General features: G+C 39.2%; 1 protein-coding gene across 6 annotated transcripts in view; it reads left to right on the forward strand.

Annotated features, from left to right (window-relative positions):
- BICD1 (BICD cargo adaptor 1) overlaps positions 1-26,196 on the forward strand; it is a 157,003-nt gene extending 130,807 nt beyond the window's left edge. Inside the window, exons 7-11 of one of the 6 annotated variants that reach the window (XM_053942899.1) lie at positions 4,887-5,204; positions 6,166-6,356; positions 6,517-6,525; positions 20,064-20,139; positions 25,917-26,004. In XM_053942899.1, the coding sequence (XP_053798874.1) occupies positions 4,887-5,204; positions 6,166-6,356; positions 6,517-6,525; positions 20,064-20,139; positions 25,917-26,004 (682 nt within the window). Of the gene's footprint in view, positions 1-4,886; positions 5,205-6,165; positions 6,357-6,516; positions 6,526-20,053; positions 20,140-25,916 lie in introns of all 6 variants that reach the window. The other 5 variants (XM_053942897.1, XM_053942900.1, XM_053942896.1 and 2 more) reach the window with 5 other exon arrangements.
- Positions 26,197-26,669: the final 473 nt, after the last annotated feature.

Here is a 26,669-nt window from a genome sequence, read left to right on the forward strand (position 1 = left end):
AGGATAAGACATCTTTGTGCCTTCTGCCAACATCTCTTCAGTGCTGCTGGCAGTGCCATCTCTCCACTTTCAGCCTTCTAAGGTGCTTTTATGCTTAGGGACAGTGGCAGCAGCAGCTGGGAGAAGTGGGAAGGAGAAAAGGGGCATTTATACGTCGTAACATTGGTGCTGTGTACAAATTCATCATAGGTCCATCGTCAGAAGAGCACATGTAGCGACATAATGGAAACAAAGACCTAGCTCAGCAGGTGGTGTGAACCAAGGTAGCCTGATTGATTTCATTGGCATCTAAAAGTTTTCTTCCAGAAAGGAGAGTTGTGTGTGTCTGTTGGAAATGCATGTGGTGACTTTTCCGTGCAAGCTCCTTACTTGAGGAGACACAGGGATGTTCTAACTCTGTAAGAACACATGGAAGGCAGGTAACTCTGGAGCAGAGGAGTGACATCGTGAGCATAAAGCAAACAAGGGTCTTGTATGGGCCATAAATCATCAACATATGAGGTAAAAGTAGCTTTAGATGTTAATTAAAGGGCATGTTAGATTGTTGGTGTACTCAATACTCCTTACCCAATTTGGGCATCCTGAGTGCAGACTTCTGTTGGGTTCAAGGCACATCCTGGGAGGCAGCAGCATCCCCTCCATGAGAATTAGGCTTCACTGATGCCACTCATCCAGGTATCTTTTCTAGATGCCATGTGTGTAGGATGTAAAGAAACTTCGTTTCCTCTTCTATGAGCTATAAAAGGAGTCTGTGTGACCTGCTGAGTTACACATTTTTAATTTAAAAATTTCTAATGTTAGTAGCAATAAATCCCACCCAAAGAATTTACTACTGTTGGTAAACTCCATGTAGTAGTGATTAAACACTCAATGTATGGCCTATGGGACATATCCCTGCCCTTGACATCCTAAGTTTTGCCCAGTATTCTCTGAGCACAGTTATAAAAAATTATTCACTACAAGGTCTTCCACATCATTATACTCCTATAGATTTTTCTGTTGTAAAATATTCATTTTTCTTCCCTAGCATGGAGTTTAATGGCCTTTATAATTAAATCAATCTTCCTAAATGGTCAAATCATTGACTCATTCCAAATAGTCCATTTAGAAGAGCATTTGTTTAAATGACAGAGAGTTGATATACTCTACAAGTCTTTTGAAGAGGAGAAATCTGATTGAAAATACAAGGCTGTAAGATTTTTGTGCGGTAACATTAGATGCAGTAGCAACCTTCAGCATAAAAAAGCAATTGTTTGGTCTTTAGTTGAATAAAACAGTGGTTTCCATGGTTATAGTGCATTACATGGTACTTAGTCCTTAATTTGTACCATAGGGAGATCAACCTACTGATAGCGGAATCGTATTATAGATTTGCAAATGGTTGCTTATACTGTTTGATAGAAGAATATCCTTTCTCTTTCCATAAAGCATCATTTTGGTCCCCAAGAGGATGTTCATCTGGTGCTGAACTGTATGTTTCCTTCCTCAAATACACTGGATAAAGGTCATAGCACACATCATAAGGAGAGCCCAGCATCTGTTTCTGGTCTGAACAGCAAAGTTGACACTTTCCTCCAAAGCTCCCCTGTGCAGAAAGCAGGAGCCTTCCTTTTTCTGTGTTTTTCCTGACACTGTTCATCCTTCACTCCTTAAGTTCTTCTTTCAGTTCCTTGTCTCAAAGTCTTTCTGTCCTGCTTGTCCCTCTACTTTTGCCCTTTTTCCTTCTCGAGCAGCTTATTTGAACTAAAAATCTCTGAGATTCTGATCTCTACAGCTTCCTCCTTCTCTTTCATTAGCCTTGTGATCCCTTTCTAGGATTTATGAGCTTTGGACCTGTAAAGAATATTTCACCTCTCTTAGAAAAAGAAAGCTACAGCATATAAAACCTCTTTTGTGGGATTCAAGGGGTTGGCAAAGCAGAGCTGACGTTTCTGTTAGATGCCAGTGCCATGAACAGCCTTTAACCTGCTTATTTTGTCATGGGCTGCTCCTGGTATTCCCAGAGAAAAAGAGGAATTCCCAGAGAAGCCTTTCCTGCCCCTCCTGTTGTTTCCCCTCACTCTGAGTTGCTGACCCAGGGTAAGAGTGGTGTGTGTTTGTGAAGCAGCGAGCAGCACTCATCCAGAGGAACAAGAAATAATTATTTAGAACATTAGTTTTCCAGTCTAGAGTAGCTGTTGCCCTATGAGAGGAAGCCTTGTACTGAAGGAGAGAAGGAACTACTTTTAAACAGGATCCTTAAGCTATTCAGGAAGCAAACTTCACTGAGTCCTTACACTGCTTGCTTTCCCAGCCTAAATAGAGATATATAACAGGAGAGAGCAGAATTGCTTGTATTGCCATAGTCCTGACACTGCATGCATGGATTTTATTCTTCATCCATCAAAATATTTTCTTATGATAATTTTAAAAGAAAAATGTGTGCTGAAGAGACTGAGTAAGAAGATTGAACAGATCCTGGAGCTGGGAAAACATTTTTGAACAGAAGAGAATTATGATTATCTGGTTAGAGCAGGGACCTGTCACTGTCAGTGTCACTGGGTTTTATCTCAAGCTCTGCTATGATTTATGTTACCTAAATTACACATAAGCCTGATTTGGTATTTGGTTTATGTTCCTAGACGAGAGGGATGGATGGAACCAGAAATCCCTTAAAATCCTTTATAAGCTGCTTGGATCAGTTCATAAAAAATAAGTGGGCTTATGTGTCTGTCTGCTTCCTTTCTGAGATGAGAGAAATGAAAAATAGGTGAAACCTTGACTTTTGCTCTAAGTACACCAGCAGACAGCAAGAAGACAGTGGTGTTTATTTAATTGTCACTTGCAGCTTACAACCTCTCCTGGGGCAAGAGGGAAAATGGGGAAGAGTTCTGACTCAGGAGAGCATAACCTAACTTTTGCTATCGCTATTTGAACCCTCCTGAAAGACCCATACAGAGCCCTGGAGTATCCTGGAGCCCTGCAATGGTCTCTGCCATGCCAGAAGTCATCTTTCCTAGGAGCTCTTTACCTTTTTCTCTTAGGAGATCCTTAACATTTTTCTTCCTTCTGTGAGACGTGATGAATGTTTATGAAATGTGTGGGTGAAAGGCAATATAGATGTGTGAAATGCTTTTTTCTTTATTAACTGGAAACATTTCTCCTTTTATCCCACACTTGCACATAGCTGGGAATATTTCAGTGAAGAAGAGGAAAGCAGGAGAGAATAAAGGACATGGACACAAGACCCATCTGGTTACAAGAATGATGTTTTAAAATTCTGATAACACAGACATTAAAGTAAATTAATTTGAAATAGGAATTACTATAATAGTCAGAATGCTGATTTCATGTCTCTGTCTAGGAAACTGACTTAAGCATCAACAGACATCTCACAGCTTGGAGCAGAAATAGGTGTGCAAGTTGGCTTTAAGCCAACTGGCATTTCATAAGTATCTCTTTTCCTCAAGGCTTGAGTAGCAACAATCATGCTTATTAAGGTCCTGTAGAAGAAAGATAATACTGAAACTGTATATGAAGCTGTATCTGACTTAGTAATTTTGCTTGCAGAGCCTGAATTGTTCAAAAGGGGTGTGCAATATATATATATTAGTATTACTGTGTGAAGAATAACTAACTACACATTTTCAAGGATACTGTGTTTCTGTTTCCCAAGAGGAAGATTAAAATTTCAGAGAAATTACTTTCATCCCTCAGTTCACAATAATCCAAAGGTGTATTGCATCACACATTTTGATAGGGAAGACTAAAATAGTTTTCTATGCTTGCTTTCGGTAAGTGATACTGATAAAATTACATCCTCATCCATTATACAATTGCAATTACACAGGAAAGCTGCTTAGATTCACCCAGATCTTGTGGGAAGGAGATCTGGTGAAGCTACATCATTCAACATGAAAAATCCTTGGGTGTTTCCACAAATGTCTGATGGCCAGGCAGTACTGCTGTCTGTGATGCATCTCACTGCTGGGATACATTTATTTTTATTGCTCTTGGTTCTTATTGATTAGATGGTCTATTGCTATCAAACTGCAGCTATTTCACTTCAAAAAGTGTTTTAAGACAATTTTGAAGTGCCTTGCTTTTCCTGTTAACTTTGGGAAGTATTGATAAAAGCAGAAATAAATTGAATTTGGTTTTAAATAGAATAAGATAATAAGAAAGGTGGTTTTAGATCTCAGAGATCTAAAGCAAATGAAAAGATAATTTTTCATGTGGGTAAAAAAGGCTGAGGATTAGAAAGGAGTAGATGACCATAGTGATGAGCACACCTCCAAGAGATTCAACAGTAAATGTGAAATATCTTCCAGGTGTGGAGTTTCCTGAATAGTATCCTTTTAATTGATGGGAACTAATGGTAATCGTGATAATAAGTGGTTAACAAGGGTAAATAATAGAAGGTTTCTCATTTCACAAAATCTGATATATAAGTGTTCAAACTACTCGCAGTCTTCTTTTGTAATACTTTCTTGAAGTGGATATTACTGCCTGTGGGAAATAGTATTTTCTAATTGGTAGACATTATTATCCATGGTTACTTACTGGAAGAAGCAGCACCCAAAATTATTATTTGTGGTCTGAACTGGAAATAATCCCATACCTCCCCTCTAATTGCTTTTTGTCTGTATCAGAAACATGTTACATTGTCATAGACTATGTTAATATAGGCACAGGTTGTCTTGCTGAATGGGAAGTGTTGACATTTACATCCAAGTCCAAATTTATTCAGAGTGGGAACAGAAGAACTCAGGCTGCCTGCTACCAGGGTTAGGGTCAGCAAAAGCTGACATCTGAGTCAAGCTCTGTAACTGAAGCCCGGGGATGTGCTCATTGGTAGAGTGGGTTCTTGGGCCATTTCCCCAGATTTCTGCCCTGTTTTTCTGCAGGTGTGATGAGTACGTCACACAGCTGGATGAGATGCAGAGGCAGCTGGCGGCTGCGGAGGATGAGAAGAAGACCCTGAACTCTCTGCTGCGCATGGCTATCCAGCAAAAACTTGCCCTGACCCAGCGACTGGAGGATTTAGAGTTCGACCACGAGCAATCCCGACGCAGCAAAGGCAAGCTGGGAAAGAGCAAGATCGGCAGCCCTAAAGTAAGTGAGGAGGCATCAGCCACCGTGCCAAGCATAGACACTTTCCTCCTGCATAGTCAGGGCCCACAGCAACCAAACTTACTGGTCAGCAGTGGCACTCAGAGGAAAAGGTATGCATGCAGTGATCTTTACAGTACAGTGCAGTAGCCAGACTTGCATTAAAGTCGTTCACTGAATTATAAACATGATGATTCCTTTTTTTACTCTTATTTTTTCTTTCTGTCCTTTGACTGGGGAGGAGGGGAGGATATGAGTATGAAATTCAAAGCCTGGCAACATGCGGTTCTGATCCACCTACTCAGTGTTATTTCCTCCTTCTGAATGCAGTGTTTTGAACTATATTCTGTCAGTGTCTCAGTGCATCTTGTATGTCTTTAATATTAAATGTGAATGTATTTTCTTTAACAAGTTTTCTTTAAGTTTTCCCTATGGTTTTCCATAATGATCATCTGAAATAAAAGAAGGATTGTGCTCTATGAGCATTTTAGTGCTTAACATGAAAGAAGCTGCATTTCTTTGTTAAGCTCTGGTGCTCACTTGTTCTTTATCAGTGTGAAAAGAATATGGATGTGTTCAGATCAATTTTTCTACATGGGAGCAAGAAACCTTTTGAAGGGGATGGCTGCCATTCATAATCTAATGCAAATGTTTTGCTGTTCAAGCTGTGAGCTCATGTCTTGTGCCTGCCCCTGCCAAAACTCTCTAGGTGTGGGCAAATCCATGGTTTTGAAGATGAAGAGGACTCTGTTAGAGAAGTCCTAGATAATCATCCCCTTTTCTTGTTATGCTCTAATCACAATGCAAAACCAAGAGAACAATCAGGGAACCTTGTACAAGCTGACTTGAGGATGCTGAGATATAAACCAACCTCATCTCCTCCTTCCCTAAGGTGAAGGAGGATTTCCAATGCAGACAAGGGGTCCTGCTCTGGAAATGACATGGGGTGTCAACAATAGTTGATTTTTACCTGTTAAGCAAGTTAAGATGATATTGTCATTCGTGAGGCTTTGAAAGGTAATTAAAGTAAAACTCTTTTGTTTCCATATGTATTTTTCTTGGATCTCCTGCAAGACTATTCTCACCTTCCCTTTGTGATCAGAGCCATCCCAGGACTTCAGGGACCTACCTCCAGAAATTATTAAGAGCCCCCCCTCATCCCGCCTCCACAGAATCATATCTTCTGAGGGGCCCCCCTTCCATGAGTGAATTCATCCATGGGCACCGTCTCAGCAAGGAAAAAAGGTTAACCGTGGCCATACCAGGTAAACATTTTTTCCTTGGGTGCATGTGGTGCTGAGTGGTTAGCTTAGCAGGGGACCCTCCCAGCACTGCAGATGCAATTTAATTTGGGCAACTTCTTGAAAAGCAAAATGTCTCCTCCTGTGTTATGGGTGGCAGGAGATGACATTCCGCTGGCAGCAGCCCAAACTGGTTTCAGATGCAGTGTGGAAAGCCCTGCTGTGGTATATGTGGGTGCAGTCCCACTGACATCCACAGAGGCTGCACCCCTGTACCTGGGTGGAGCTTAGCCTGGTGGTGGCATTGGTAGTCCCCCTGGAAGACACAATCCCACAGGACAGAGGAGTCAGATGTGTGAGGAGCAGCAAGGGAGCGGCTGGCAGTGTGCAGGAGCCTCTGCAGCACTCCTCTTCTCACCCTGGAGCATTCAGTCAGGTTTTTCCAAAGGGCGGTGTTCAACTCACAGAAGGCTTGGTTTATACAAATTGAGTCATGAAGTTAATCTGTGCAGGAAGGTTGTTCTTAATTTCCTGCCAAAATGTAGTGTCTGCTTCAAATGAGGCGTAGAAAGGAAATGCAAACTGGGATGACATTTCAAAGGTGTGATAGCTTTCTTCTGCTGAGAGAACAGCTAATAATTTCTTATCTTATGTACCTGAGCTTTATGTACCTAAGGACCTTTAGCCTTTAACTGGGCACAGTCTTGTCTGGTGGTAATTTTGTTAATTCTTTGTTTTGAAATATGTTATACACAAAAAGCATAAGTAGAAAATATGAAAGCTAAAACCCATAAAAGTAATTTCTGCTTAAGAAAATGTTTATTCTGGGAAGCTGAGCAGTACCCCTGTAGTAGGCTATATTTCTCACTTAGTGCCATCAGTGTCACAGCTGCCTTTGAGTAGTGCCATACAAGTAACACCCACACAGAGGACAAGTGTAAAACTGCAGAGTCTAAACAAGACATTCTCCTAGGGTGTGTTGCAGTAAATAAATCAAAGAGCTGTCTCTTGAGGAGAAAAACGTGGGAGTGGGGGGAAAGAAGCATCTGGTATCTCATGGAACATCATGGATGCGTGGACCACAGATTGAGAAATGCTGACACAGTCTTTTTGTCCAGTAACAGAGACCAAAGGATGAAGCAGCCTGAATGGTAGAATTGTCCAGAAAATTATGTTTGTCTGGAGTCTTACCTGTCACTTTAGGTACATCTCTACATATTTAAAGTATAAGGGTCTTGAGACAGGGTCACTGATTTATGTTACAGTTGTCCTTATGAATTTGCAACAATCTCAGCTTTCTGAATGCATTTGTCAGAATTTTATACCATCACATAGCTTTAGTCTCAGCCTGTGAGACTGACAGGTCCAAACCCGAGATTTTTCTGAGCATTCAGATTCCGGTGTTGGCAGGACCAGGTTAGTATCAAGTTCAGGATTAAGCAGGGAATTATTCATCATTGTTTTTACCAGTTTCTGGAAGACTTCTTAAGCTGTTGTTAACAGATGAAATGAATGATGCACCAAGTAGGATTTTTTCACCATCTGTCTTATTATCTGTTTCCTGAAAGTAAGGAAAAGTGAAGAATGTTATTCTGCTGCTTTTATTGACAATATTTAAAAGCCTTGTCTCACAAAGAGTTTCTGTTCTCAGGTGATTTTTGCACTCAAGCAAGGCAGCAAAAAGTGTAGCAACCCACACCTTGTTCATCAGAGAGGGTGCAAAAAAGTAGCATCCAAACTCTAACACTGTGGAGCAAAGTGTAGCTTGGTTTGAGGCTGAGTCCTCAAGAGCAGAGTAAGAATGAATCAAACCTACATTAAAGAGAAACACATTTTGGTTTTGTTCTTTTAAATTTGTGAACTATTTCCTTCACAAGAATTTTTCACCTGTGTGATGTGAGAGCTTCTCTGTCCTTTCATGAGCTCCCGGGGATGTGGGGACCGGGAGGCTGTAACTGTGAATGTGTTTGGTTGGAGATGGAGACCAAGAGCCAAAATAGCTGAAGTTGGTGGTGGGACAAAAAGGACAGGTTCCTCTGCCCCATGAGCCCCGTGCAGAAGCAAACTGTGTCTGTGTTTTTCTTGCTTCTTCTTCTGGACTTGGTGCTTGGCAGAAGAGGCTGTCTTTGGTTTGACTGCTGCTGGGTACCTGGAGAGGCAAAGATGGACTGCTTTTGGCAGCCTTCTTCAGAGGAAGACCAGCTGAATTGAAGACCTCTTAAGCAAGAAATTGTCATGTCCTGCTGCATTTTCACTTGAATGCCTTCAGCTTTAGATCAGCATGCAGGTACCTCTGACACAAAGCTGTGACAGCACGGACTTGATCTGGGCTTTCTAATTGAACTAATGGCTCTTAACTGCCCGCAGGGGCTAAAAATACCACTCGGTGCTTTTTCAAAGTATCATGTTCCATTTCGCCTAGGTAATGGCATGCATGTAGCTTTGTTGTTTGTTTCTTCCTTGCTTCTGTTCTGCTGACTTGTATTTTTACTCTTTCAAGTCTTTATTCTTCTGGTAACAGCCAGTATGTGCCCAGCACAGTCAGGGGATATAGAAGGCCTAGTGCTGGGTTTGGCAGTGTGTAACACTGAAATATGATCTTTCCTTTGCAGTTGTGCTCAGACTCCTTGAATATGAAGTCACTAGGTGCCTCTTAATATACCACAGTCCCAAATACAAAATATGGTTCTCTCAACCTCTTCAAGGAAAGAACAAGACTAAAAAGGTCTCCTGTAGTATCTGCCTCGACAGCACTCTTTTCTCTGTCAGATACTTTAGCATGGCAACTCCAAATGTTGAATATAAAGTTCTGCTGTTTTAGCTTAAAATTAAATCAAGATCCTTATGTAGAAGATGTACCTGAAGTAAAAGGTTTCCCAACAGGTTATGAGGAGGACAGTTACCAATGGCTGCAGTTCTCACTCAGGGTCAACAAAAAACCACCTGAGAAGCTCCTTTGTTGGAGCGCTCTCCTAACAAAATGTGGTGGATGCTTCTTTCCCCTATTGTTTATCCTTAGTATTTAAAATCCACACAGGAAAACACTGTAAAAAACAAAGTATTTAATATTTTGATGAATACAGATCATGAGATCATAATGAGCAATCCTTTTAGAGAAGTCTGTATGGTTGTATCTATTTTATTTTATTACAATAGAAAAAGGAAGGTAGCAGCCTTAAATGTAAGCCTTAAATAAAATGACACATTTCCCTCAAATTCCAAGCCCACCTGAGGTCAGATATTTGGTTGACCCAAGCTAGGATAGACCCATGGATTTCAACAGAACTATGCTAGTTTGCTAAAGTTTGTATTTTTGTAGTGTTTAGATTAATTGTTCTTCATTGTTACAAACCATTTCATAAAATGGCTCTTCTAAAAAACTGTAAAAAACCAAACAAACCAACAAGTCTGCAAAATTAGGTGGATTTGTAGGGTTGCTAATTTCTGAAAGCATGTTAAACCTGAAAGCATGCTTGCTCTATCAGCTGTCTTTCAAGAGTGATTTACAGCCTTGCATTTAATTCCCACAACAAGAGACTAAAGTGGAAGAGAAAGACGGCACAAAGAATGCCACATAATAGTAGAGCAACTGCTCAGGCACCACCTACCACACAAAATAAGAGTATATAATAGTTACTGAAAAAATAATCCAAGATTAATTCTGATGTAGCTCTATACTTACAACAAATCAAATATGAATCACAATATGATACTAATAACTAGCTCTTGTTTGTTGGTTTGCATTCTTACCATAAAATTTAACTTCATTTGTAAAAACTCTATCCCAAAGGCAATTCCTACAGTGTCACCAAGAACTAACTTACAGCATCTGTAGGTAGAAAGTATTTTTTAAAGCTAGGGAAATGTTAGCTTAACAAGGAAAATGTTAGCTTTAATAAAAAATCTCGATGACCCAAATGCTGAGGTCCTAGGCAGTCTTATAATTAAATCTTTAAGCTGGAGCTCAAGGGAAATTGCTAAAGGGTTGTCTTTGGTACTTGCCTTTATACTGAGAGTGGTTTAAAATGTGAAGAATAGGTAAGGAACCTGGGAATGCATTAATCTGTTAGATGTAGCACAATCACAGTTTAACACAACAAGGAGCAGAGGGTCTTCTGAGTAAGGTGGTTCTTAGTGTTATAGTTAAGGGAATTAAGGGCTTTTGATAGGCCATGTGAGGTTTTGAGTAACTCCTCCTGGCTCAAGGGGTGAGGAATACACATTCATGCTATTTTAAATTATTTGTTCTTTCTGGATTGTGAGCTTATTTAAAGTGCAGTGACTTTCCACAATATTCTAGAAAAGATTATTCTTTGTGTAATCAGAAGCTAATGTTCCTTCTGTATTTTTCTTTAAATAACCTTAAATTGGAACTTGGCATCTGGGGCAAGATTGTTGGTTTTGCTCCTCCTTCTTGCTTCATCTTGCTTAAGTAGTGTGAAGCTATGGGAAATCCTCTTCAAAGGGTGTGTTGTGAGTACAAGCTGCCTTTCCCTCCCCTTTTGGATGCAGGGGTTGGGAAAACGAGCAGAGATTTTCAGGCTGACACCTCTCTGCACAGAGGAGGCTGTCTGGAGAGGTGTGCCAGTGTAAAGGTCAGGGAAATATATTTTTGATATCAGGTTTGTGTCTACTTTCCTTGTGTGATGAAAGCGTTTATGTTCAAGGTCTTTGAGGAACACTGTCAGCTCAGAAATGAATTTTGCCAGGGGTTGCTTTGTAGATCTTTGTGGTTGGTCAGGTCTCACAGTGAAGGATTTTAAATATTTCTTACTTCTCCTTTGTGAATGAATTTTATAGATTGATGAAGAGGAAAATCAATGCGATTAGGATCTATATACTCCTTTCTGCACTGATTTTAAGATAATTTTATACTGAACTCTTAACAATGTGGGTTTATTTGTACTTTTAGTGAAAGAGTTTATTCTTAAAAAGCAGGACAAGTGGTTAACCAAGCCACCAAGATTATATAAGATATGCAGCCATATAATATTTAATTAGTCAGTCTGGTCTGTTCTGAATTGTTCTCTCAGGAAAGTTTGATTTGCTTCATCCAAGCAATCCAAAGCACAGAAGTTCTTCAGAACCATTATTTTTTAAAAAAAACACCACAACTTTTTTTCTGGTAACACAAATTTATTCTGAGTACAAATTGCCCTTTTCTTCATTAGAGATCCATGGACGATTCTTCTAAGAAAGTACATTGTATTTTTACTTACTGGGAATGTACTTGTGTTGATGATGATCCTGTACTTGCAAGATGTCTCTGGGCTTGGGCAATCAGACAGGCCACTGGCTGTTGTGAGACTTCATGCAATATTGGTTTAATCTGTCTCTGCTCTTCATGAAAAATGGATTTTATATGTTTTTAGTAGGTTTTTAAAAAAGTCATGTGTTAGGGTTTTTTTTTTAAACCTGAATATGATGCTCTTCACAAAAGGGATAATTCAGTCATTATTTACTTATTATCTGTGTTCTCTTTTTTTTGTTCTGCATTGTCCTATTTTCTGTGGGTTCTGTAAACATGCCATTTTTGTGTCTGTGTGTATTCATTGTTTGATGAGTGGTGTCAGTGCATATATACAGATCCATGTATATATCTTCCTGCTCTCAGGGCCATGTCCTGCATCTGATATGCTCATTTAGCTCAGCTTAATGAGCATTGCATATTTATGCCACTTTGAGCATGGTGTCTTGTCCCTGTGGAGGCTGTTTTGAATTTAAGGAACAGTGTCCTTGCCAAGGACATTGGTTGGCTGTAACTGATGAAGAATTCAGCTGGCTAAATGTACTTTTACCTCTTGGTGCCACTGTGAACAGGACCTTTTCACTCTGTGCTTTTCCTCTCTTGCATTTAGCTTTCCAGTTGCCACTGATCAGACCAAAGCCATACATTTCATGCTGATCAATATAATTTAGCTACTTCAATATGATTTAGCTATTATGGCATGAATTCACTGCAGTTCTACAAGTTTAGTTTATTTTTTATTTTTTTTAACTCTATAAAGAAAGCAATCCTGAAATAAAATCTGTTTTTCATAGAAGCCCTAATTTGTTTGATAAAACATTAAAAATAATTTAAAAAAAAGACTGCAGTGAGTCCATGCCTTACTGCTGTATATTTCCATTAGAAGGTTATTGACATTTTTCTCTCTCTATCTAAGCTATGACATCATTGCTGGATGGAATGGTTTACATTAGCATCATTTGTTGAAGTTCTTCAGTGAAGTCTTATTTAGACTTCTGAGGTTTTTTCCTAGCTAAACAGGTATACAGGTATACACATCAAATCTTTAAGGCATTTTACCAGATATTTGTTGCTTTCTATGAAGATTTTGGGCTTTGGAATCCAGAGAGTGAAATATCCTTACAATGTTGGTGACAAAAGTCATCTCTCTCTATATTCTTTTATGACAAGGTTTAGAGTGGTTTCATGACTTGCTGATTTTTGCCATCAAATACACAGGAATATTCAATATTGTGCTTTTTGCCTCATAAATTAGGCAAAAGGGAAGTAAGTCTGTTTAAATTAGACATGCTGACATTTTAGCTCTCTAATAGAGCAGTTCCTTGGGATATTGTGTTTGGAGGAAGCTCACAGCAATTCTTTAAACAAGACTAGTGTCCTTGATTGTAAGTATCTCCCTGTCTACATTTTTTAGGGGCATAAGAACTTTATAATTGTAAATTATGTTGTTTCTTCCAAAGCCTACTAAAGTTACTGTTCCTGCTGACTTCAAACTTTGGATCAGGCCCTTCTTTATCCATATAATAGTGCAAGTGATTTTTGCTCTGGATGATTTTGTGACCTGAAATGTATCCTTATGTTTCCATGGTAAACAACAAGATTGAAATGTGATGATTTATGTAATTTTAAGACCTTTTTTTTCCTCTTTTGAAATGTTTAAAATGTGTGTGTCTTTTAGTAAGTGTTTCATGAATCATCAGACCTTTCTAAATGTGCTTTTTATTAACTGTATATGAAAGAAAGGAACTGAAGATATATTTTTCAGCTTGTGCCATTTCCATTTCTGCTGTTTTACTAACCCATTATTTAGCTTCTCAGTAGATTTAATGAGGAATTATTTAAAGCATTCACAGAAACCATTTGAGAAATAACATAAGCATGTTGTGATATAGAAAGTGTGAAAAAGGCTACAGAGCTGACAAGAAATCTCTTAATGTTCTGAGCCTGTAACTGGAGAAAAATGTATTTCAGTAATTTATACAACAAAGTATAATTTCTTTTTTAAAAACTATTCTTAATGTGAGCTACAGGAAAAGGCAAGGCTGGGATATGGCTTTATCACTATACTTTGAGCTAGCAGGCACATTACCACTGAAACAAGTGGACTGATGGAGGAACAGCTCTCTAGGTTTGGGATAATTAAGGTCTGAAAAGAAAATACAGGTGAAGTCACACAGATTAAGGAAATTAAGAGTAAAAGCACTCCATATAGCATAGCTGCTGTGTAGATGAAAGAACTCACTAGGACATAGCCAAGAAAGCCCCTGAATCAGTGACCTACTAAACCACGGTTGTCTGTGCTGCATGCCAGGCAGTGCATGAAGTGGTTAGTGATGGTCCATGAGTCTGTGAAAATCACCAAGACATACAGCATTTCCCTAAATGCCAGAAGAAAATAGCAGTTAAACTCCCTACCTGCTCTTACTCTTGAGAAGCATTTGACAGCAAGCCCTCTGTTAGGTTAACTCTGCCTGACTTTGTCCTAAAGCGCACAGAAGAGGAAGAGAGAAGGAGGGCCTGTGTCAGGAGCTTGTGATTGTAGAAACAGTGGGACATTCCTGCACCTGCTTTGCAAGAAAAAGAAGATTGGCATGGGGAGATGACAGGAGATGAGGATTTTAGATGCATCCTACTGCTGGCCTGCTGCCTCTTAGGGCAATGTATAGATATTGGTAGTTAATGGGAGTTCAGCAACATGCTTTCATCTCTTGTTCTTCAAATGTTTTTTAAGAAGACTAAGAAATAAGTAGTGGTAGAATTAATTGTTGTTGTAACTTCTCCAATTAAAAGTAATCTAAGCTATTAAGTTTCCTGACTAGCAAGCTTAAGATGTGAGTTACCTGTGTACTTGCACTCTCAACACGGGAACTTCATAGTAGATTATCTTTACCATGAAGAAAGCTGAAAATTATACTTGGTTGACACATTTCTTTATCTCTAATCAGTGACCCCTTATTCAGTTTAATGGAAGTGAGGTAAAATTCAGACAGTGAGAATTCACAGATAATGTGGGTGCTGGAAAATGTGTAGGAGCTCAGCAGCACCTGGTGAACTTTATTTGGCTGACGGTGTACAGCTGTGCCAGGAGAGGGCTGGCCCTCAGGGAGTGGTAGAATGGCTCTGCACAAGGGCCAGTCCTCCTGCACTGCTCCTTTTGCTCACAGGCCAGGACAAGCTGAGTCAATCCTGCTCTGAGCAAGCTGGGGTTAGTTAGGCCGGGCAGGCTCCAGATGGGACCCCAGTGGCTGCTCCACCACAGCCCTCTCCTTCCAGGGCAGCCTGCAGAAACATAGAGCTGAATCCAGTTTTCAGCTGACAGCCTGATCTGCTGGGGCTGTGTGTAGGGCAGAGGTAACTGTGTTATTTACAGACTCAAACTGACCCTGGAAGCAGGAGAAGGGAGAGACTCTTCTAATCTTTGACCTGTGCCATTGTTTGTGGCTTTTTCTGAAGGTAAGTCACAGCAGTCCTCTAACCAGCTGTTCTTTGTGATAACTACTGCCTCTTTAAGTTCCTCTTGGCCTTGAGGAAGGTCAAAGTTTTCTTGGCATTCATTAGAAAAAATGAAGATAAATTTTAAGTGAAAACAGCTGTCAAATAATTGTATAAACTTATGTCCTTGTCACCCCTGTATATAAAGAGTTTGAAGACTTTTCTCATCCTGTCAGATTGCAGCTTGAAAGCATTTCTACAAATCTCAGCAAGGAGGGCAAGCATCTTAGTACCCTCTGCCCCATTCTTCTTGACATCTCACATTTGTCTTTTGGTTTGGAAATTTTCCTTGTTTCTCACCTTTGAGCAGAGAGGATTGATTTATTGTCTTTGTAGGTCTTGCTCTGTGGTGTGACACATTTTTACATCTGCACAGCTAGAAGGCTACTGATCTGTTCTTTGCCCAGTACTTTCAAATCATGCTATTACTCTTTCATTCTTTCCCATTAAATTGACATTTCAGGGATGAAAACAATTTGTGACAATATTAATGGAGACAGCTTCTCTTTTCAAGTAGATTTTCAATAACAGCTTCACAGACATGTTATCAAATTCCTCAGACTTGGTGGAGCAGGTTCAATTGACATTGGGTAGAGTAACACAAAGTCAGATAGCCTGAAAGCTTTTACCTAGGAAAGAAGGAGTTTCTGTTGGCCTGAAGGGATCAATGGCATGCTAGGAAAGGTTTGTTTTAACACTCTGAAAAAGCCTCAATCTCACATTTGGTCATAAACATTTATTGACAGATTTTCATTTATCAAGAACAAATTTTCCCAATGTTTTCATATCAGAAATGCAAAATATGATTGGTTTGCTGTTCGGCTCTCAATTTTACTCTTTCAGATAAAAGAGGAAAAAACAATTCATTGATTAACTGAACTAAATGCAGTTAAAAGTCTATTATGCTTGTCTTGGGATTCTGAGTAGTCTTGCTGCTTGAGAGCACTGTGTAGAAATTAGGAATTTACTGAGAGTCAAAATGTGCTGAAACATTCATTGCAGTGTGCTGGGTCCTGAGCAGGTGGGACTGGAAATGCTTGCATGTAGATTTTTCACTGAGGACTTTGCTGATGTCAACAGAAGGCAAACCCCTCTCAGACACAAATACTGCAGTAAAGCAGACCTGTGTTGGTTAGAGTCACCCAGCTCACAGACTGGAGGGCAAAGCCCACCTTGTGACACCAGGGAAAGGTGTTGTTTTTGTGGCTGAGCCAAAGGGAAGCACAGGAAAATACTGTCTTTTTGGTGAGATTTGCTCTCAGCAGATAATTTATAGCAGCACATTCAGTACTCATGTGAGCAGATGCAGTTTCTCTGAGCCTGGTTTTTTTTAAATGCTCTTACATCAGGAGCTGATTAGTCCAATTAGGACTAGGCATTAGGTTCCAAAGGAAAACCAGCAGTGGCTAATCTGTGAGAGAGGAAATCTCTGAGCCCTTTATTGTGCAAGTGGCTAAAATGTCAGGAACTGAAAAATTGAAGCAGGACTAACATATAGCACAAGTCAAACCTCACATTTTCAATAGAGCCAGTGGTAGGTGTTGTTGGATAATGTCACAAGACTCTGCAGGCACAAGTCCTGCTGAATTCAGTGAAAACTGGCATGTGAATTTCTGTGTACAATAGCTCTTCTTTGCTATCTGTGGTTGAAATGAGCATTAAAATTAATTTCTTTCTTATAGGTTCATGGAATTGTAAAAATACTTGAGATCAGCCAACTCATCCCCTGCCCCAAAGTGGTTTATTTCCTAACAGGAAATGAAGAAGAAGAAAGATAGGAGAAATAAGATAGTCTGTATTTAAGAACTTCATTGATGATTTTCTTGGTGGTAGTGTCAGAAGACACAGCAAAAAGTGTAATCTGTGTCTGTACCCCAAGTACCTTCTGCATAAATGACAGACTGTCCTTTCACTCTGTAGCTTGACTGACAGGCCCTGATATTTCACAGAATTGCAGAATAATGAGGTTGGAAGAGACCTCTAAGATCATCAAGTCCAACCTATGCCTTAACACCTCAACTAGACTATAGCACCAAGTGCCATGTCCAGTCTTTTTTTAAATACATCCAGAGAGGGTGACTCCACCACCTCCCTGGGAAGACTATTCCAGTGCTTTATTATTCTTTCAGTGAAAATTTGTTTCCTAATATCTAACCTGTACCTTCCCTCACGTAGCTTGAGACTGTGTCCCCTTATTCTGTCAGTTGCTGCCCGGTGGAAGAGACTGACCCCCACCTGCCTACAGCCTCCCTTCAGGAAGTTGTAGAGCAATAAGGTCACCTCTAAGCCTCCTCTTCTCCAGGCTAAACAACCCCAGCTCCTTCAAACGTTCCTCATAGGGCTTGTGTTCCAAGCCCCTCACCAGCCTCGTTGCTCTCCTCTTGATACCTCTACTTTGAAAAGTACAGGTATCAATTCTTTCAATGTGATTTTAAAATTTATTTTTAGATTTTTTACTAAAAGAGAACATATCTTTCTTACCCTGTCTTTATGACATGTGACATTAGAATTAGTAAAAACTTTTTTGAGGCTTTTAACCTTCAGCAGAGTATTTCAGAAAGAAACAAACTTTTACTTAATACATGCAGGAGTTCCTTAGTAGAAAAGTCATTTTATGATTGTCATGACATTAGAGAAGGGTGTTATAAATCCTCCAAAATACTTAAAAGAATTAAATATAGAAGGAATAAAGTTAGCTCTCGCATAGCTACTTGGACATAAGTAGATAAGAAGCTCCTTTGAATTTGAAATGTGTCTGTGTAAGCCATATGCATTTTGCTTAGCTCTTTCCTAGCATAATCCTCAGAAACTTCACTCCCGAAGGATGTGGGAGAACGACTCAGTCATCTTAAGACATGTGGATCATTAGATCTGGTCCTGATGGGGACGTGAGCCAGATTGCAAGAGCTTTGCTGACGCCAGCTAGAATAGTGTTTCACACAAAGTCAAGGGAGTATGCTCACTGAAATAGTTATTACCTAGCTTGCATAATCCTCCCAGAACCTGGCTCGCTATTCAAGCATTCTGCCAAAGGTAGCAGATCAAGATGCATCATGAAATATTCACACTATGTTTGAGATCTTAGAATAGGTTCATAAATCAGGCATTTGTGTTGTTCTGGAAAAGCCTGTCAGAACAATTTCTTCTGTATTAGTGAAACCTTTCTGCCCCTTTTCATCACACGGCATTCTGTCCTGTATTTCTTTCCTCACTGATGACCTTGTATACCCTGTCAGGCATGACTTTACTTTGGACTTCTGCTAATGATTTTGTTTAGAATAAAGCATTAATTAATTTTTTTTTTGCCATCATTTTCTGTCTGCAGCTAGCCTGATCTCTCTGTTCCTCAGACACCTCTTATTTTAGTTGAGCTTTGTGCTGAAATGACTTTTATTCATGACTCAAATACATTGCCAACTCTTGCACTCCTCTGCTGAAAAATGCAGTGAGGACTATAGTGACAATCCTGGTAGATGGGAGTGGCAGAGTATTCTTTCTTATTCTTATTTCTGCTTCTGGACACGCTAGCGCTGGCACAGACTCTGCACGTGTTTTTCTAGAAAATAGGTCCAAACCCTTCTTCTCTTGCTGAAGCAGGAAGAAACCAGTGATTTGGGTACACTTGCTTCTTACCCACTGGAGGTCAGCACAGATCTTCACAGGAACTAGGGAGAGGCCCTTTGGGCTGGTGTGGAAGGGAAATGTTATAACAGTGGATATGATGCTCAGTGTGCTATGAGGATGTGTTGCTCTGCAGTACCTGATGTTCATCTCAACACTCTTGACAGCAAATTACTTGCATGTTCTTCCATTGATTGAGACAAAGAATAGAAGGGGGGTTTGAAACACATCTACATTGTAAATTAATGATTACTGGCATTGAGCTTTAAGTAGCAACCAATTAAAAAAAAATCAAATTCTTTCCAAGTACGTGGAGTTCCCTTGTCTCATTTATAAGGTTTACGGAAAAATAACCCCATTCCATCAAACAGGTTGAAAATCAGGTTGAAGCAGTCAGGAAGGATAATAGGTCTGCGAGTCCTACTGGAGGCAAAAAGTAATCTCCAGCAGTTTTTTGTAGGGTCAGAATTTCACCCGTAGATTCTAATGTTTGAAAAGATCCTGATGACTCTGTTGTGTGACAATCTGAATCACACAGACAGTGGAATGAAAGGCCAGAATGCTCTAGGGAAAAAGAGCAGATCTTGAGATCTGGAAATCTCAGTAAACACTACTGACTTAGAAAGCAGGGTTGCCTTGTTCAACTACTTCCATGAAGCCCCACAAGTATTATCCAGTCTAAAGCTGTCTTCATATTTTGAATATCACAGGAAAACATAGCAATGAAGGATTATTTGGCTTTACTGTTATTTAATAAATTAAGAACCATAATACAGCTTTGCAAGTGATTAATGTGGAAACTTCTTTCACAGGGAATTGATAAAATAATTGAGACAAAACAGTGAAACAGACTGTATCAAGTTCTCCCTTTTTCCTACTAAAAACCCCAATCCCACAAGCATTGTTCAGAAATTGAAAAGACTTTCTCACAGCTCTTTCTTGTATGTTGTAATAAGATGACATAATTGGTTTTGTATGGATATAAGTTTTTTGGGTAAATTTTGAGTAGCTTTATTGACACTTTTCATATTAGATGTGAGCAAAACAAGATGATGAGCAGAAGAATGAGAAGTACAAGGTGTAAACCCAGATCCTGAATACAGCCCGTTACTGCTGTCCGTTTAAACAAAAATTTGTCAGTGCTAAGGGAAAACAAACAAAAATGTTTCCAATGCTTCTTCTGAAAAGGAGAAAAAGGCAACAGCCAATGTCATTGCTATCAGAAAAAAAGGTGTTTCTGTCAGATAAGGCACCAAGAGCATATTCCTCACTAAATCTCTCCCTGAGATGCCTAGCCTGTGTAGTGCTGTTACTAACCCCTTGCTCTGTAATCTCTCTGTATATATGTCTAATTTATCAGTTTCTTGTAGATTGTCAGCAGCCTGCTGCCTCCATACCGCCACACGGCTCACAACTAGCCAGGGGGCCAGATTGCCAGACTGTCAGGTAAACTCCACTAACTCTCCTCTCTTTGCACATAGCTGCATGCACACCTGCCACCCCCCTCCTCCTCCTCCTCAGACAAAAGCTCTTCACTTTTTCTCTAACAGCAAACCTTTAACAGCTTGAGGAACAGTGGAAATTTCTGCAGTGACAGTACCAACATGAGTCACAACATTCATGCGCTTGCTTCCCTGTAAAAATACAGAAAAAATGCCAAGCTGGATCTTGCAGCCCTCATTTGATATTTTGATGCAGTTTCTCAATGATGCCAAAGTAGCAATGAATTTGTTTTGTTGCTAGAAAGATTTACTTAAATGGGGGACTTTTAACTTCAGGGGTAGGTGTAGGCTTCCCTTTTGTAAGGTGGCATTTTAGAGGCATTTGTGAGATTTTAGCAGACACTTCTAAGTTCTCCCTGACTGGGAAACTCAGACCCAAGGCAATCAGTTATTAATCTTGTTTTTAAAAGTAAACTCCTGGTGTCCTTCTCATAGGTGGTGCAGAGGCCACATCACGCTTCTGGGATGGCTGAGTTAATCAAGGCACAATGCCAAACCTAAGCAAAGAAAAAGGACATTACAATCAGTGCAAATATTCACTCATGTCCATGCTCTCATTTGAAATAATTCACTTTTCTTTTAGGCCTTTGCCTGAACTGTAGTGACCAAGTTAGTGCCTCTCTTTTATTGCCTACAAAGTGGAAGTACTATTATCTTCTTTACTATGTAAGAACAATATGAAAGTTTTACTGAGAAGTTAGTGTAAACTCATTATAATCAGAAAGTATCATTTACTGATTTACAGTTTGGAGTTCTACAGCTCACTGAAAATAATTGAAAGTGACATTTAAAATCCTTAATATGCCAGTAAAGTGATGCTGCTCTATTTTAGATGTTAGATCAATTTGAGATTAGCAATAGATACTTTGGAAACATGGAAGGTTAATGTCAACAAGTCTTATTTTAAGCTTATTTAATTTAATTAAAGGCTATTCTGTTCCTTCCAGAGCTACTCTTCTAGTGGAGAATATGCTCAAATACCATCCCTCTCTAAATGCTAGCCAACAATTGCTTCTGTAATTTTAAAATATCTTCTCAGAAATCTGCAAACATTACCTTGTTCTGATAATTTAAAATATGGTTAACATTTAAAAAACTTCAGATCAGTCATCCTACAAACAACACACGCACACTTAGCTGAAAAATTGACTTTCAGGTGGCTATTGTTTTTTACCACTAGATTTGTACTCATCTGGTGATGTCAGAACAACACTGATTTTGATATATTCCCACTGCTGCCTTGCTTGCCTCAGCCACATTACCTGCCCAGCTCTATAAAGGAGTGAAGCATAACAATAGATTTGATGCAAGTCAGCGTGATGACATAAATTGTTGAGTTGTTTAAATAAAGTAATTGGAATCTAGAGTAAAATTTGAGGGCATTTAAGGACCAATTAGACTTGCTGAGGTTTGGATTTTCTAAATGCAGCAGAGAAGGAAGCCAGGAGCTTGTCCCACCATTCCTTGTCCTCTGACTATCCCTGAAGTCATCCATTTTAAGAGAGAGCTGTGCTTGTTTTTTAAAGTCTCCAACACAATTCTTGCAGTAATGTGATCTCTCAGTGGCATTTCATCCAGGACTAAACAAGAGCTGGTTAAGGCTTGTGCTTCACACAGATGTTTTCCACATCCTGTGATGTCTAATCGTGTTCAAACCAGTTAATACACCTGACCATAGCACAGGTAGATTCACAGAGAGCTTTCCCTCATTCATTATCTATACTATGGTTTTTAAGTGGGACTTGTATAACTCTGGCATTTTCAATAACTGTGATTCCAGTGCATAGGCTTTGGTAAATCTCACTAGATAAGCAATGTAGTTTCAACTAGTAGTAGTTGAAACTCATTTGTAGTTTCAGATGAGAATCCAGGGCAGATCTAGTCAATTCATTTTAGCTTTACGTTGGTCTTTTTGCTTGAATCTGCATGTTTCAACTGAAACTTGATTGGAGGATCTGTGAGAACTTTCCTTAAGAGATTTTTTAAAATTAAACTGAGGCACCAGTGAACAAAAGTCTCGCTCTGCCTTCCACACATCACCTCAGTTTCTAGGTCTACGGATGTGGGGCAAGCAACCAAATCCAGGCCTGCCCTGACAATTACTGGATGCTGTTCCCCCTTCCCAGCACCTGTAGCTACCTGTCTGGTGGACTATATTGGACAAGACTAAAATATTGCCATTATCCAATATTAAAAAGAGCATGTCCATGTTTGGATTGTATTCTGGTTTCTGCTGAATGCAGAGAAAACCTCATTTTCATTATCAGAGGCCAAAACTCTAGGCCCAAATATCTATTAATAAAAAAACAAATCACAACTCCCCAGTACCTCTGTTTAAATTAATATTGCCTTTTAATATGAAATAATGCTTTTATTTCTATAAAGTTGGAAATAAATTTTTAAAAGGGTAAAATATGCAACTTAACACATGCAAAATTTCTGCATTCTGAAAATATCTTTGAGTCTGTTTATATTTTCCTTTTCTGACTTGTTACAGTTACAATCAATGCCAGACAATGTTGCATGTGAATGACATCTGTAAGCCAGATGTCAGAACAGAATACTTAGAAACAGTGAAGGGCTTTGCACACCATTTTCCAGTTAATTTTAGAAATATGTGAATAGTATTTTGAGTGCCAGGGAAAAAAATAAAAGAGCTGCATAAAGCCAGACAACAATACTAACACAAAAAAATTGCACAGACTTTATTCATCAACTGAATGAATACATCCCCAAATGATACCAGCATTTAAAGAGATGTTCACAAGAAATCCATAAAAACCAAATGTTTTTAAAACTACACCTATCCCATTGGGTGAATGTCACAGTGTTCTTCCTTATTCTCTGTTTATAGTCAAAAACTTGACTTCCATGTCTCTGTCTTGCTTTGTGTTATTAATCTGCCCTGCCACCCTCTGCTGTCTGTGACTGCCAATGTGTCGGATAGCTCAGCTCCAGGACCTGCTGCCACCAGCACCTCTACTGCCATAAAAAGCACATTGAATGCCATGTGTCACTTGTGTTTCTGGTGTATTTTTAGTTTATGTACTGCTACAGCAATTTGCATTAATGAACTGGATGAATTGTGTTTCTGAAGAGAAGAAGGTATAACAGCAGAGCTTTAGGAAAAGATTTCAATCTATTGGAGCTACAGGTGATGTGGTTATATATGCTGCTATAAAGGTGCCTGATAGCCTTGACATTTTTTTTTCTTTCTAGTGCCCTTAATATTTATTATCGGTTGAAAAGGAAATAGCGAGACAAATTTTTCTATTTCTTCTGTGCACAAAGTGTGCTTGTATTTCAAAGTAAGAAGCAATGCAGAATTACCAGGAAAAGAAAATTAATATAACTCTAAGCATGGTGCTTAGAATTGCTAATCTGAGCATAGTCTGGGATAGTCTGCAGTACAGTTTTTACACTCATGGCTGGCTTTGTACTGAAGGTCATGCCATAAAGTTGTTATGGTTGTTTATATTTCTGTAAAGGAGAATCTTATGTGTCTCGAGGAGGTTCTTTAGGCCACTGATGCTGTACATAGCTAGTTGCAACTACAGCCATTTCCTCACCCATCCTCTCCCTCGGAGCATGAGCATCTTTTGTTGCTTATTTTTAAAGTTAGGAAGGAAGCCCCAAAAGACAAACACATCTCTGCTAATGAGCAAGGAATGTGTGTGCTGAGTTTCTGTTCCTCTCTGGCAATTATAGGAGTCCTCTTTAAAAAGAAACAAGGCAGCAAGGGAAAAGAATAAGCCAGTCTTGTAGGGTTGTGTAATCACCTCCTTGTTTGTCTTCCCCAAATGGGATGTTAAGATTCTAATTCAGTTTTCTATCTCTGAAGGAATTAAGGCTAGTGCTTCTCCTAAGCCTATCTTGAAAACTTAGGAGTCACTGAAGGCAGGAGCTGGCTTTTGATGAGTGGATAAGTTTGAGAGTAAATACAGAGCTTTTGCAGTCACTCCTGACACAGTCATTGGTGTGGAGCAGGTAAAGATCTCATTAACATCTCTCTGTGGATGCTGTATCTGCATCTGCATGTGGCAGAATATGACAGAAGGAAAGGATGGATAATAGCCATGGAAAGAATTACTTCTTCTGAGGGGTCATAGTCCAAAACACTACACATTTTGGGACTGAACTATTAGACAGCTGGGCATAAGCAAAGCTTTTGGAATCCTGAACTTCTATGACCCCCTCTCACCACCCAGTTTGCAATCAGGAAACTCATCTTCAGGAGCTTTAATGAGAATCAGAATCTAACTTAAGATGTGCAATTCTATGATCTTCAAATAAGCCCAGAGGTGCAAGGACTGTAGCTCCTGTAGAATTGTAATATCTGTGTATTTTTGGTCAAAGCCTCCCAGATTTCTCTGATTTGAAAATGTGAACATTGTCATCAAATTACTTAATGGTGGTGGTAGACACTTCTTTCTTTCTTCAGTCAAACACAATATCATCTCTCTGTTTCCTTAAGTAAATGCTGTGTGTGGAAACTAAAGACATTTTCAGTACCATTGGCATTTCCAGTAGCATTTTTCCAAACACCTCTGTCATTTCAAATTGATTCATTTCCAGCAATAGGCTAATTGCATTCCTTCAGCCATAACTCCAATAGTCTGTGCTGCAGAGATAATATGTAAAAGCACGGTTTCTGAAGAAGGAAAACAGAAAAGGCAAATTCTCTTGAAGACAGAGACATAAATGATGGTGCTTTATCATACATCACACTGTTGAGCTTGGAATAACTTCAACACTGTAGAATGTTTGAAGCATTAGGGAAAAAAGCTCTTCCCAGACACATTAAAGAACTGGGGGTTTTGGTATTTTTCTCTCTTTTTTTTTCCTTTTCCTTCTCTTTATAAATGAAATTTTCTTGCATTTTGTTTTGGTATCTTGTTTTACTACAGCTCTGCACCAAGAAGTGGGGTGTGTTTGTGTTAGCTGTCCCTTTTCTTTGCTGCTACTCCAGCCCCTGTAAGCTGGTTCAGACCTCTCTGCACTATGTGCCAGTGAATGCTATAAATGCACTCTAGACAGGTGAATTAACAGATGAATGCTGTTATCAGACAAATTGTTCATGAAAAACAGTCAAATGACAGAAATATATGACAGAATTAAAAGGATTCAAAACAGCACAAAAGCCCAAAGAAAACAAAATATAATAAGTCCCCACACTTCAGCAGTGTAAATTACAAAATATTTAATTGTTAAGGGGCCTGATGAGGAAGGCTACACTGTATTTGTATAAATTAACTAGTAAATAGGTCGAATTCTGTAAGATATCACATTTTTACAGAGCTATGAAACCTGATTTCTAGCCTGGCACTGTCCTTCATTTCAAACTCTGAATCAGCTGCATCTAGAAAATCTTTAATGATCATGTAAAGAGGGCACCTGCATCTTGTCCTTCAAATTTGCTCTCCCATTTCACAGATACATTTTTTCTCCACACAATCTTTGTCATCCCAGCATGCAAACAGCAATTGTGTACAGGAACTGTGAAGTGGGGTGTCTGAGCCACCTCACAAATGCATCCACATGTCATTGACTTGCTGTGCACTGAGAGCTTTCTGTATGTATACTGTGTGTCTGAGGATATGGATTTAGAGATGAGGCTTCACCCCCTTTTAAAGTTCATTCCCAGCCCTGTACTATCTACATGCTTGTAAAATGTTTGCCTTGTATTTTAAGCACTTTTTCTCTTTTCTTTTTAATTTTCAGTCCTAATGCTCTCCCAGAAGAGCAGCCACATTCCAGCTCTCAGTGTGCCCCTCTCAACTGTCTCTCTAAGCCTCCTCCTTACCCCTAATCTTCATATGCAACGTAAGAGAAAATGCAAACAGAGTGGAGCTCATGCAACAAAGGTTGGGGTTGTTCCCAGCAAGCGGGTAGACAATCCTGCCTTGTTACTGCATTGGCAAGTCTGGATTCATATCCCCTGCTCTGGCAACTGAGGGAAGGTTGAGAAGAAGAACACAAAGCACAGAGCCCAACCTATCAAGAAGACTTTTTATGGTTCCTCTGATTGTACTCAAACTGTGCTATCACAATTGAAGTGTAGTGAAATTTAACATCTCGACAAAAATGTTCCTCCCAGCTGCTTGGCTTTACGTCTGAAATGGTAAAGAGAGACTTAAGCCAATGTTAAAAAAATATGTTACAAAAATCCTACCCTCACATCCTCTAAGTTCAGCCATAGGAACCAGTTCAAATTTCTTTTTGTCTTCAACAGTGTGATATTTATTTCTTACTTTATTTGCACCAGAATTTTGTGTTTATAAAATAGTCTTTTTTTTTTTTTTTTGTGAGAGTTGTATTTAACTAATTTTATTTTTAAAATCCAAGCAGAAATAGTTTCAGTGAAGAATGACTGTGTTAATATTAAAAAAAAAAAGGCTTGTTGCTTTGGCCAGCATATGGCCAATTTTTATTGCACAAAAATGTTGGAAATGGGTTGAATTGGAATGTTAACAA

The sequence above is a fragment of the Vidua chalybeata genome, chromosome 5 (assembly GCF_026979565.1).
Source record: "Vidua chalybeata isolate OUT-0048 chromosome 5, bVidCha1 merged haplotype, whole genome shotgun sequence".
NCBI lineage: Eukaryota > Metazoa > Chordata > Aves > Passeriformes > Viduidae > Vidua > Vidua chalybeata.